Genomic DNA, 13,143 nt, shown 5'->3' with positions numbered 1-13,143 from the left:
GCATGTTTCATTTCAAACTAATGTTTAGGTCCTGTTTAAAAAGGCATTTTATGATTTAACATTTTCAGTAATAAGAAAAGTCAAATATGTTGATGTGTTTTGAAAATAAAGTAAGACTGGAAGATTGTAATTCACAACAAGCATTTTTATTTACAACACACAGCCGTGACTTCGGTGGCAGAAGAGGACGTGCAGCAGGCAGCCCTCCCCTTTAAACATGCACGCACACACCCCTTTAAACGCGTCACTCGCCAGGCTGGCTGGCTGGCTGGCTAGCGTTTGGCGGTGTGGTGTGGTGTGTGCGGTCGGACTGTGGTTGTGTTTCAGGTCTGGTCGTGTTGATAACGACACACTTTGGACGCATTTCATCTTGGAGAGATGGGAATTTTGGAGAAATGTCTCTAAAAGAAATTGCCCTAACACTGCTCGCCCTGTTCGGGTTAGTGGCAGTCGGTAATGGTAAGTTCCATCTGAGTACCTCTCCGGCTTTTGTCTCGATGTGTTTTCCTGGACTGGGCATCGCCTGTTGTCGCTCATCGTTATGGCGCTCTGTGTCGGGAATTTGGCTAACCTTGTCTCGCTAGCGTCGACATAAAAACCACCCGAACCAACGCTGCTTTGTTTGTTTGTGGTTGATTAAGACTTGTATCGACTGACAAAAACCCGACGTGTGAATGGTCGTTTATTGAACACGGAGCAAGTAGCTAGCTAAACCACAACAACAACATGGTGGTGCTGTTTGTTTCGAGGCGCCAGCTAGCATTGGCTAGCCAACTGGATAATGAATTGTTTAAAGTTGAATACTAATGATAATTGTGCTTTGTTTGTGAGCTTATAGACTTAATTAAAATAATTGTATTATGGCGTATAGGTATACTAGATAAGTGACTAATAAGTATACAGTCGACTGATGTTGTGAAGTTATCTGTTGCTGTTATGCTAACAGTATTTTCAAAATAATCTCATGTTGGCTTGCGACTGCTTATCACTGTAAATTGCTTGGACACAACACTGCAATGATAGCATACTGTTAAACATGTGCAATGTGGTCAGTTACAGTTTCGTCACATATTGTGTGCACTGGATAGAGCAGAAAGGAGTCCCTGAATGAAGGCCTAACCTACTGTGTGCATAAAATGTGTTTTTTGAGAGTAAACACTGGCAGCTCTTCCATTGGTGTCCATTTGTAAGGACTGAAAAGGCTGCTTAGTGGCCTCCAGCAGAAAGTGAATGCTGGCATAAGGTGACAACAGCCGTGTATTCAGCTATTCCAGACAGAAGTCAGGGTTGAAGTCTGGGTTCATTGTAATGGAAATGTGGCAAGTGGGGTCTTTTGAGGCGGCAGTTATGGGGCTGCTTCAGTCTGAATGTTCCCCGTCTGCTGGGGCAGCTGATACCCAGCTCCACACCACAGCCTCAGTTGGGCATATATGTTGTACTAAACTTGTGTTTGCCTCTGCAGCATGTCTACTCGCTCATTTTTGACTTTACTCGTAACGCCACACTTCACATCAGGATTTCATAGATTTTCATTTGAGACACAAGCATGTTGTGGGTTACGCAAGCCTCCCATTTGTTTTTGCCATTTGTCCTACCTTGTTGCAACTTGCCACTTGCCACTCAACAGATAAACTTAGTAATAAAAAGACAACTCCTGTGTGCCAGGATAAATATCCTGACTACTTTAAACTATTGAATCATCATTCCAAGAATCATAAATATTCCTCCCCCACTTAGTCTAGATAAGGGTGCAGTACACCAAGGTTGGATCAGTTCATTTAAGGCATGCTAAAAAAAAAAAAAAAACTGATCACACCTAAGTGATCAGTTTGTTTGACTGGGTTACTCCAATATTAGCAATGATGTGTGAGGGGAGAGTGGGGGTGGCTGTGTGGCCTGACCAGACAGGGGGTGATGATGGGTTTGTCCAGCTGGCGGGGTCTGCCGTTTAAGGGGCCCACAAGTCTGTCTGGAGCCATGGTTTCACACCATATAATGGATTGCACCATGCAAGGACTGAAACCAGACAAACCTGAAAGTAGCTGCGCAAGAGTGGATTCCAGGCCTGTGGCAAGGGTAGTATGTTTGTATCTGTCACATGTTGACTTCATAAGGATTAGAGTCACTAGTTTTATGGGCATTACTGCCTTTTGTGACGCAGTCTGCCTGGGTGCATTGAACACAATAGCAATGTGATATGGGCACTGTCAACCACACTGCCGTGAGGTAGGGCGCGTCCCTCTCTTTCTGCTTTCCTCCCGCTTCCCTATTCTCTATCTCTGTCATACAAAAGGCCTGGTGCTTTATCAGAATTTAATCTACTCTGTTATCTGTGGTCCCACTTCTGCTTTCACTTACTCACTGCCACCAATAGGGCGTTGAATCCAGCTTTAGAATGGGATGTGTGTTTTTTTTTTTTTTTTTTTTTTTTCTAGGGTTAAAGGAAGGCCTTTGGTTAGATGAGCTCCTGCTCTTTAACTCTGCACTCAATTTTAGTAGCCCTTCCACATGCTATCAAGTCTATGCCAGAGTCTTGTCATTACCTAATGTGCCACTGTGTAAAATCAAAGTCAGGGCGATTGGAAACAGAAAAGTCCCTACTTCTCAACTTGTTCAGGGAACTGCCTGTGCAGACATAAACTCTGCTACAGGTGCTGTTTAATGTCAAATTAGATGTGAATGAGTTCATGTGGAGTAAGCATGAGCTAGTCAGATTGGAACATGTGTGCACCTGCCCATTAGATCAGAGCCAAGGGAATGTACGGAGATAGGTTCTAACTTATTGGGTTCAAAGGTGTGTTTCTGTAAAGAGAAGAGAGTGTGGACAGGGGAGGGGTGGTGGTAAGATTTTCAGGCTTAAGCTTGAAAAGGAGAAAGCTGTTTTTTTATTTCCTAAACTTGTAGCAGTTGTCAAGGCCTGTTCGACAGGATCCCTGCAGCTAAATCATGATTACATTAAGTTGCACAGCCTATATAAATTGTCAGATTATTTCCTGGTCCGGACACATCCTCCTTTACAAATCTGTGTTTACCAACAGTTTCTATAAAGGCGCTGACACACCAACCTGATTATCTGGTGTGTCAGAGCGTTAATGGCACGTTAGTGGCACTGAGCCAGTCACTGTCAAGTCAGGTCTGGGGAGGGGTCTAGTTTTCCCTCTATAATGACCAGTGTCTTTAATGACCTCCGTTGGTCCGGAGGCCCAGGGCCCTAATTGCTACAGCAGACAGCGTAGCCTCTGACTGACCCAGCTCCGCTATTACTGATGCTGGACCACAAGGGATTACTGCCACCGCAGAGCCAGCAAGTTTGCATTTGGTTGCCCACTTCTCCATTCTGTTAATTTACTCTCAGCACTTTGACTTTGTTTAAAGGGTTTTTGTAGTGTCATGTGTCGTTGGTAAAATTACATCTGCTGTTTGTGCCATACCTTAAATGTACTTGGAGAGTTGTTATTTTCACAGTGCACCCAGACAGGTCCGGTAGCTATGCGAGTTCATGTCTATAGGGCAGAACCTGACACCCATCCTCCATTACATGTCTCTTCGTAGAAGTGTTTGATTTGTTTTTTGGCAGTTGTTTGAATGTAGATTAGACCTGCTCTGCCTCCTAATCTTCTGCTTGAAGGTGTGCACTCTACTGAGTGGTGTGATCAGCAAAGGGAAGCTGGTAGGAAATCTTTTGCCTGCGAATATAGTGTGAATGTAGATTATCTAACTAGTGCTTAAAGTACAATTCAAACCTCTATCTCTCGCCTTTCTCGGTCCTCCATGTTGACACTGGCTTAAACAGAAGAGGGAGTGTTTCACTTGGCAGTTAAGCAATCACTTTTGCAATACATTCCAATATTCAAAGTTGCTCCTTTTGAGTTGTAAATGTTTTTTTAATAGGCACGTATCCTTTCAATATTAAATGTAGCACAAGGCACTGCAGTGTCCTGCTATGCTCTGCTGTGCCCTGCTATGCCATGATCTACTACAAGTACCATTTCTAGTCACTGTTCCATTATCTTTATTGTGACTATTATTGCCACTGTTCATCACATCCCCAAACGGCACCGTCAGACACCGCCTACCAAGAGCCTGGGTCTGTCTGAGGTTTCTCCCTTAAAGGAAGTTTTTCTCACCACCGAGGTTTCTTCCTAAAAGGGAGTTTTTCCTCGCCACTGTCACACTTAAATGCTTGCTCTTGGGGGAATTACTGGAATTGTTGGGTCTTTGTATATTACAGAGTGTGGTCTAGACCTACTCTATCTGTAAAGTGTCTTGAGATAACTCCAGTTATGATTTGATTGTATAAATAAAATTGAATTGAAGTCTTTGTGACTGTCCCTGTGTAGGTCGGACTATTTGATAACCAGAAGAAGTTGTTTTGGTTTCGGAACATAATCTTGTTACGCATTGCATGCAAAATAACGGGAGCTAATTATTGTTTGTTTTCCCATAAATGCCATTTCTATCTACAATATCATGTTTTTGTTTTAAATGGTATTCCTGAACTTTTTTTTCAGTTGTCTTTTGTGAAAAATATTTGTATTCTCTTTGGTTCTTAAAAAGTATGCGTCTTCAAAAGAAATGTTTTATACAATTGGATTTTAGTAAAAGACGGAGGCACTGAGCAAAAGAGTTTCAGCACTGATGCTAAATTTTAGATAATTTATGATGAGAAATACATGTTTTTCTATGAAACCCTTTTTCCATTTAACAATTTTGGTTTTCAATCAGGAAATATTTGATCAGCTTTTGGTACATCAGGTTATTTTGGTCTGTAACAAAACATTGTTGAGGTTTGATACCCAGCTGTAACCGCAGTAAAACCTTTTTAACAGTTGTAGAAAGACAGAAAAAAAAAAAAAAGAGTAATTTTTAAGTCTGGTCTGCTAATACTCAGAAGGGGTTTTAATCTCAAAACACATGGCATATACATTGGCTCACAGTACTGCAACATGCTGGGGCATTGTAAAGGCAACATTGACCAGTTTGGGAATTTGAGCAGCAGCATAAAGTCCAAAGTGAGCCTTTGCTCACACTTGTGTGCCTTTGAACTCATTCAGGGCAGCAGACGACAGACAGGATGGGATGTAGCCTAGAGGGTGGTGGTTGGATAGTAGTAGCAGCCTCGGCCCCAGAGACTTCACTTTAGAATCAGATCAGTAATCTGACCCTGAGATGCAGACAAAGGTAATGACTTTCCTCCTTCCCCTAGCATTGATCAGGGTGCGTGTGTGTGTGTACGTGTACGTGTACAGTGGCTTGCGTGCACACTGTCTGGTGGCGTCTGCTTGTCTTGATCAGCTCTCAGTCTGGTATCTGTATGGATCTAATTTCATTCAGCCAGTGCATTTTGGTAATGGTGCGCTGCTACGCACACACACACACACTCTGTCGCTTAGCTCCCAAAAACCCACTGCCCTGTGCCGAGCATGTGTATTTTCCACAGACTTTATCATCTTACCAGACTAGAAAGTTCACCTCCTGTTTTGACTGGGTTGCTGTGCATGAGTACGTCACATATATACACTTGCATATACACACAATGAAGGTTAATGTGTAAAGGTGTTTGGATTGGGACTATTCTGTGGTTTTTAGTTGGGTCCTAGTTAAGGCGATGTTGGTTATGGCAACAATGTTTTATTAATCCCTTCCTCACTGTGTCTGCCATTTCCTGTCTCAACATGAACGGAATGATACAAACTTCACACACTCGCAGCTTAAAGCTGTCGCTCTCTGGACTGTGTTCTCCCTTATTTTTTTTTCTTCACTATTCTCTTTTCCTGTTATTTACCCCCTCCCGTAAGTCAAAGTCTAGACTGGGTTTTAATGACAGTCGCAGCTGGTCACTTGGGCAGACCCCAACCGCGGCTGGGGGCCTCTGTAAACCCCGCTCGTTACCCCCTCTGCTCCCTCCCCTTGATATTGTCCTGACCAATTTGGGACCAGCCCCCATCCTGTCTGGCCCGGGGCAGCCCCCAAACATCGGGGTATTTACTGTTAACCCTGGTCTGTTCTCTGCGCACCACCCATCCCCCCTCGCTGCTCCACGCAAAAATGCGCTCCCCCACTCCACTCTGCTCTTTGTTCGTGCAGGGCCAGTCCAATCCCTCCTCATGTCGTCTTAATCTCCACACAAAGGACCAGTGTAAAGACCACCAATTATGTGGATACAAGAGCAGAGTTCACTTAAAAACCGCATATACCCGGCCTCTACTTGGATCCATGTGTATTTAGGCTTGATATTATTCCTTCAAGTCTAGCTTTGTAACACTTACTGCTCTGAATCCAGTGAGCTATGCAGAGCACTGTGCAAACAGCATTTCAGTAAATGTGAGTGGGCCAGGGGTACTTTCTTTGACATTGTTTGAATTAGTCATGTGCAAGTGCCCTCCCTGTCTTGCATGACATTCATTTAGAATTTACATTTTCGTTATTTTTGGAAGTCTTGGTTTCACATTGTGCCATCTTTTATCGAGTGTTAAGGGCATGGTGATACTGCATTCTGTGGTATCGGTGATTTGTCAGCTGGTACAGATGTTTCTATAGAGGTTTCCCTTTTTAATATTTCTGGTTGTATAATAGGCAGTGTTGCAAATCTGCAAGCAGTTTGTGGCAGTATTGGATTTTTGCTTCAACATGGCGATTGACCTTGATTTGTTATATATTTAGGTAACTGGATTGGGTTATTTTATCTATAAATGTTGTTTTTTTTTTTTTTTTTTTATCTCTTATCAATATATAAAATAACCTATTCTTTCATAGATCTCCATATGGGCCACCCATAGTGTTGATGCTGGTTTGTGTGGAAACAGGCTACATATGGTATATTCACATGGTAGCCTTTAACGAAAGGGAAGACTTGCCATAAACCAAACTCTTGGTAGACCACAAACCATCCATGGCGACTCAGGAAGAGGATGTGTGTGTTTTTCAGCCATGTTTGGTTTTCTTCCTGAGCTTCTGTCTGTAAGTCTGCGTACCATCTGTCTTACCACACACAGGCTTCATGATGGATGTGCCTGTTTATTTCAGATCATGCTGTTCTTATCAGATTGCCGTTGTTAATTTGTTGCTGTATATTGGTGCAGTGTTTTGGTCGTAAGAACACTTTTATAGCCTTATGAGAAAAATGAAGGACATTAAATCTACAACAGCCTGACTATAATGCTAGTCATCTCACAACAATGTGTTTTTTTTTTTTCAAATGTCACTTTTACTTTGAGAATGGATCGATCAAAGTGGCTCCTGTCTGGACTCACTAGCTGATTTATTTAACTGAACCAGTAAACATCATGCCTTCTAATGGAAGAAGGGACTTAAGTTGTCTGAATTTGATGTTGGATATCCAGCGTCATCCAGCTTTCTAACCTACAGCTATTGCTCATATCATCTGTTTTATTTGGCTAAACTATTTTCTCCAGATTAGCATGATGTGGTACACTGCTTGTTTTTTCTCTTTATCAGGCCCAGCCTGCTTTACCTCTGTGTAATCTGGAGGAAATTCCGTCTGCATGCGAACTGTGGTGAATTTGGACACACTCCACCAAGAGTTCCTGCCGCTTTCCCGCTCACCTCCTGGAGAGAAACACGCACACACATACTAAACAGATGAGAATTATTACTGAAACAAGTGTTACGCATTTTCCGTCACTGTCAGTGGAAAAGCATAGACACATCAGCATACACGCTACATGCCAAAAAAATGCTCCCCCACAGAAAGCAACCTTCAAAAGTTAGGGGAAACCACTCCTATGACATCAGGGTTTGTGGTTTTGGCCACTTGGATGCTACATGCTGATGGCGCAATCAGTGTAGTCATTTGGACTTTTTGAAAAGGAAAAAAAGAACTCCACAAAAGCCTAATCGTGTGACGACTCATTTAGTTCAAGAATGCGTTAAAATCTGCTGACACCTTTTTGACAGAGACCCAAGTTGGTACAAACAGGGGAGATCAGTGAGCTCATGTGGTCAAAGAAACCCTTAGGATAAGAAACAGTGGATTAGTGGAAGCTTGCCACTCTTAACATTTTTTCTTTCCTGTGGGCCAGACATTGTCAGTGGTCCAACCGCTACTGAGCCTTTTTTTTTTTTTTTTTTTTTTTTTTTTTTTTTTTAGGAAGAACAAGGATTGAAATTCCTCTCTGCTTTGTCTCCTCCTGTGTTGTTGTTGGTACGGCGGTCTTGTCTTTGCCAAGTCCACAGCGTTTATTCCTGACTGGTCTAGCCTTTGTTTTCTGATCGAGGATCAGCTCTTCGCCTCACTTACGGCCTTGTTGTCAGTCATACGGTTTGTCTTTCACCACTGACAGGGTTTCAATTGAGCTAAGCTGCTTCCCTGTGTTTTTTTTCCAAGTGAAAACTAGTCTCCCAATCATCCAGCCTTGCCTGGTCCTGCTTTGCACTTTGTTTGGTTGTAGAAAACCTTGGAAGAAGCCTTTTGTGCTGACCCTACTCTAAATGAGAAGCATGTGTGCTATGACTCAAAATCACATTTCACTCTATCTAATCAGTTTGCGGTTTCTTGCTCTCTGGATTGCCCAACCAACTCTGGTTCTGTTTTAGATGTGGCAGATTTGTGCGGACTCTTTGGTGGAGACAGGTTCCATTGTGTTACCTTTTTAATAGCTCCCCGCGCAGAAGTGTGCTGTATTTAATAAAACTCCTGTCTCATTAGCTTAAACAGTGGCAGCTCTCTGTGTCACTGTGAGAGGAATGAAGCAGAATGCTGCATTGGGGATTTGGCAGGAGCCCTCTTCCCTTGTTGGGTTTCACTTTGTCTGTCCCACTGGGCAGGTCTGTCTCCACACTGCGTGTTTGGGTTCTTCTGCAGTGAAGGATCTGATTTCAGGGCCGCCAGGGCTGTCTGGCGGCCGCTGCTCAACTCCAAGCTCTGAATGTGCATGTCACAAAATGCCTACATCTGAATGGGACACAACACTCTTTAGATCCTGTGTTGAAACAAGGTGTTAGCTTGCCCCCTGCTGGACTTATTAGAGAAGTGAATCATTTTTTTGTTTGTTTTTATCCTCATGGCTCTATCTGATAAATTGGTATTTACTCAACTCCCTCTGTCCTTTCCCGCAGCTCTACGTTGTAACTGCACGAACTGTGAGAAGACCAGCTATGAGTGTGAAACGGATGGCGCCTGCATGGCCTCCACATACTTCAACCAGGGGAAAGAGCAACACGTACGCATTTGCATCGACCGGGACAACCTGGTCCCCCCTGGACAACCTTTCTACTGTCTGAGTGCGGAAGGCCTGCTCAACACACATTGCTGCTATGTAGATTACTGTAACAGTATTGAAGTCCCTGGTAAGGCATCAAACAACAGAACTCTATCAGTTCCACAGAGGCACTGTTTCAATTTAAAGTAACCACCTCTGCTTTTCCGTTTTTTGTTTTGTCCTCCTAGTCCCAACAAAAGAGGGGGACTGGTCAGTCTCATCAAGCTCCTGGGGGCCGGTGGAGCTGGTGGCGGTCATCGCAGGGCCGGTGTTCCTTCTCTGTGTGCTGCTTATGGTCGGCGTGTTCCTGTTCCAGTATCACCAGAGGGCCTATAGCCACAGGCAGAGGCTGGAGGTAGAGGACCCATCATGTGACCATCTGTACTTGGCCAAGGACAAGACCCTGCAGGACCTCATCTATGACATGTCCACCTCCGGATCAGGCTCTGGTCAGTACAAGTTGCCCACCTGACGTGACGTACTTGAAGTAATGAAAAAGAAAAGTTTTTGGTTTTGGAAAACCCATTTTCTTAAACGTGTCTTTTCTTGTTAGCAAGAACAGCAGCAGAACAGTCTTCAGTTTGTCATTTTATAAATATCCAAATTAAAGATTATTCAGCTGCGACACTTGATCCCAAAAATGATCCTGACCTAGAATCCACAGGGAATGTTGGCTAATGTTTTGTTTTTCTCACTACTGCCCCCTTCAGGTTTGCCCCTGTTTGTGCAGCGGACGGTGGCTAGGACCATCGTGCTGCAGGAGATAATAGGAAAGGGTCGTTTTGGTGAGGTGTGGAGAGGGAAGTGGAGGGGAGGAGATGTGGCGGTGAAGATCTTCTCATCCAGAGAGGAGCGCTCCTGGTTCAGAGAGGCTGAGATCTACCAGACAATCATGCTGCGGCACGAAAACATCCTGGGATTCATTGCAGCAGACAATAAAGGTGAGGAAGATTGTGGGCTGTCTGGAAACCACCCATGTAATAAGAAAGTAACCGTAAAAATAAGTCCTACTGTACATGTAAATTGCACATTCTTTTTTTGTGTGTGCTTTCTTTCAGACAATGGAACATGGACTCAGCTGTGGCTGGTGTCAGACTATCATGAGCACGGCTCTCTTTTTGACTACCTGAACCGCTACTCTGTCACCATCGAGGGCATGATCAAACTGGCACTGTCAGCTGCCAGCGGCCTAGCACACCTACACATGGAGATCCTCGGCACTCAGGGTGGGATGAACTGTTGCGTTGAAGTGCAGTCCAAAATAAATACAATGAATAAATGAATAAAAACACCATTGGTATTTGCATTCAGCTAGCATGTTGCTATTTCTGCTGAGCTCTTGATGCAAACGTATTGATGTGTTGTCTGTTCTCCTGCAGGTAAGCCTGGCATTGCTCACCGTGACCTCAAGTCTAAAAATATCCTGGTTAAGAAGAACGGCATGTGTGCCATAGCTGACCTCGGCCTGGCAGTCCGCCACGAGTCAATCACAGACACAATCGATATAGCACCGAACCAGCGCGTGGGCACAAAGAGGTAAATGTTTTTATACTTATTCACTTAAAAGCACACAAATGGAGATATACATTAGGGATATTTGAAGGTTAAGTCTGGCTACATTCTGTATTAGTCTATTGTCTATTGCCATCCTTATCCTTTTTCTAAATAAAATTAAAGTTGTTGATCAGTGTTTTAAGCCCCCGGCGTCTCCTTACAGGCAGTGCTGCCTGGAAGGCACTAGGATTAGGTAATAGTTATGGTTAGGTTTAGGTGCCTTGAAGTCAACGGTCGCAGCGGTGCCTGGAAGGAGATGTTGGGGGCTTAAAACACCATCGAGCATTAAATTTGTCAATTTGCCTCAGCTCTTTGGCCCCTTCAGAAAAGATGTAATGGCCATTAAAAAAAAAAAAGTATTATTATAGTGACATGTATTGTTATCCCAAAACTTTACAATTTGGATTCTTGAACCTTACTAAATAAGATCATTGAAAGAAGGTCTGGTGATGGTTTACTCAATCATATAAACCTTCTCATTGCTGCCTTTTGTGTCTACCTTCAGGTACATGGCTCCAGAAGTCCTGGACGAAACCATCAACATGAAACACTTTGATTCCTTCAAGTGTGCTGACATCTACGCGCTGGGCCTGGTGTACTGGGAGATTGCACGCCGCTGCAACGCAGGAGGTACAACCACACACAGCTGCTGATGGAAATAAATGAATCTGTCTAATGTAGAGGCGCGTGAAGCCAGAGACTGAGAGCTTCCTCATTGTGTACTGCAGGTATCCACGAGGAGTACCAGCTGCCCTACTACGACCTCGTGCCCTCTGACCCCGCCATAGAAGAGATGAGGAAGGTGGTGTGTGACCAGAAACTGAGGCCCAATGTGCCCAACTGGTGGCAGAGCTACGAGGTATTTCACACTCTATCTGCACTATATACCAACAGCTGACTGTTTTCTAAAAATACATTCAGTGGCTGTATGGAAAAGCAGTTTGACAGTACAGGACATCCTGACTTAATGGAGCTGCCCCCTTAAATTGTAATGAATCCATTTTTTATTTTTATTTTTATTTTCATATTCAAATTTCAATTCAACTTTTAGTGCTTTTGTTTCCTGATTAGGCTGAATTTAATGATACACAAAACATTTAGAATACTTCCATTTGATTAAATATTGTACTATATGGTTGAGAACAATTATAATTACGGTTGTCATTGTCAGCCAGCTTTAATAGTAGGTTTGACTGTTTTACATGTTTTGGATTAAAATGTTTGTAATGTTTTTCCTGCAGTCACTGCGTGTGATGGGGAAGATCATGAGGGAGTGCTGGTATGCCAACGGAGCAGCCAGACTGACCGCACTGCGCATCAAGAAGACCCTGTCTCAGCTCAGCGTGGAGGAGGACGTCAAGATGTGAGCGGCGAAAAGGTGTGCTGGAGACGCACAACCAGACCTCCACCCTCATAGGAAACAAACACTAAAGACAGACTGCAAATGAAAACCCTGCCAGTTTTAAAGCCACACTCCAAGTTGTGACGAGGCCTACCTCACCTTTTTAGCCAAAACTACTGAGAATCACCCGTCCCCTCTTGACTTTTCTCTCGCCCCGCCTCCCTTTCCTCGTGTGTCTCCGCCCCCCTGTTCCCATTCAACCTCCCCTTCACCATGGGCCGCAACACTACAGCACTACCACTGTTAATATCCCACTCAACCTTTTTCTGTTTTCATTTCCCATGGCAGGAATTATTACTATTGTACAGTGACAGGATTTTAATTTTTACCTCTCTGAAGTGTGTGTGTGTGTGTGTGTGTGTGTGTGTGTGTGTGTGTGTGTGTGTGTGTGTGTGTGTGTGTGTGTGTGTGTGTGTGTGTGTGTGTGTGTGTGTGTGTGTGTGTGTGTGTGTGTGTGTGTGTGTGTGTGTGTGTGTGTGTGTGTGTGTGTGTGTGTGTGTGTGTGTGTGTGTGTGTGTATCTCCTTAGACACAAAGATGTCCTTTTGGTGTAGGCTGTAGCGTATTAGACACATCCCGTGATCAGACAGTTGGTAATTAAGCACGAACAGCCAGATTTAGCTTTTTAATTCCTCACTTGAATATCATTCGAACAGAAACAAGTCACACTCAACTGTAGCTTCCTCATCATGTGTGACCACTGCAGGTATCACATAACGGATGTGGTCCAGTCCTGGTGTTAGTTTGAAATGTGGCAGGGATATTGTTTGGGATGGTTTTACTTTTATTTATTTGTCAATAGTTTTTATTTCATATTGATGCAACACTGTGAGATGAGATGTGACGAGCCAGAGTCTACTATGATATGAAAGTTAATGTTGTAGTTCAGTCCAAGTCTTCACCATCTTTCAGATATTAGATTAAGGGGTTGTTGCATTCATTCTAAAAAAGATACGGAGCGCAAATG

At 43.6% G+C, this 13,143-nt stretch overlaps 1 protein-coding gene across 2 annotated transcripts; it reads left to right on the top strand.

Annotated features, from left to right (window-relative positions):
• The first annotated feature begins 247 nt into the window (after positions 1-247).
• Positions 248-12,569, top strand: acvr1ba (activin A receptor type 1Ba). Of its 2 annotated transcripts, XM_028583047.1 has the most exons (9): positions 248-459; positions 9,079-9,309; positions 9,410-9,670; positions 9,932-10,162; positions 10,280-10,447; positions 10,601-10,757; positions 11,281-11,405; positions 11,504-11,634; positions 12,017-12,569. In XM_028583047.1, the coding sequence occupies exons 1-9, from the start codon at positions 396-398 to the stop codon at positions 12,140-12,142; spliced, it is 1,494 nt and encodes a 497-aa protein (XP_028438848.1). In that variant the 5' UTR covers positions 248-395; the 3' UTR covers positions 12,143-12,569. The 2 variants fall into 2 exon arrangements, with proteins under 2 accessions (XP_028438848.1, XP_028438847.1); XM_028583046.1 differs by having other exon boundaries at positions 9,932-10,447.
• The last annotated feature ends 574 nt before the right edge of the window (positions 12,570-13,143 follow it).

Source organism: Perca flavescens, chromosome 7 (assembly GCF_004354835.1).
Source record: "Perca flavescens isolate YP-PL-M2 chromosome 7, PFLA_1.0, whole genome shotgun sequence".
In the NCBI taxonomy this organism is placed as follows: Eukaryota; Metazoa; Chordata; class Actinopteri; order Perciformes; family Percidae; genus Perca; species Perca flavescens.
This window is presented reverse-complemented; position numbering and strand designations above follow the sequence as displayed.

Excerpts from the sequence above, each read along its gene's own strand:
- acvr1ba (XM_028583046.1), top strand. The coding sequence starts at position 396 with ATGTCTCTAAAAGAAATTGCCCTAACACTGCTCGCCCTGTTCGGGTTA. Across the intron at positions 9,310-9,409 it reads TAACAGTATTGAAGTCCCTG|TCCCAACAAAAGAGGGGGAC; the intron begins GTAAGGCATCAA and ends TTGTCCTCCTAG. Across the intron at positions 11,635-12,016 it reads ACTGGTGGCAGAGCTACGAG|TCACTGCGTGTGATGGGGAA; the intron begins GTATTTCACACT and ends TTTTTCCTGCAG.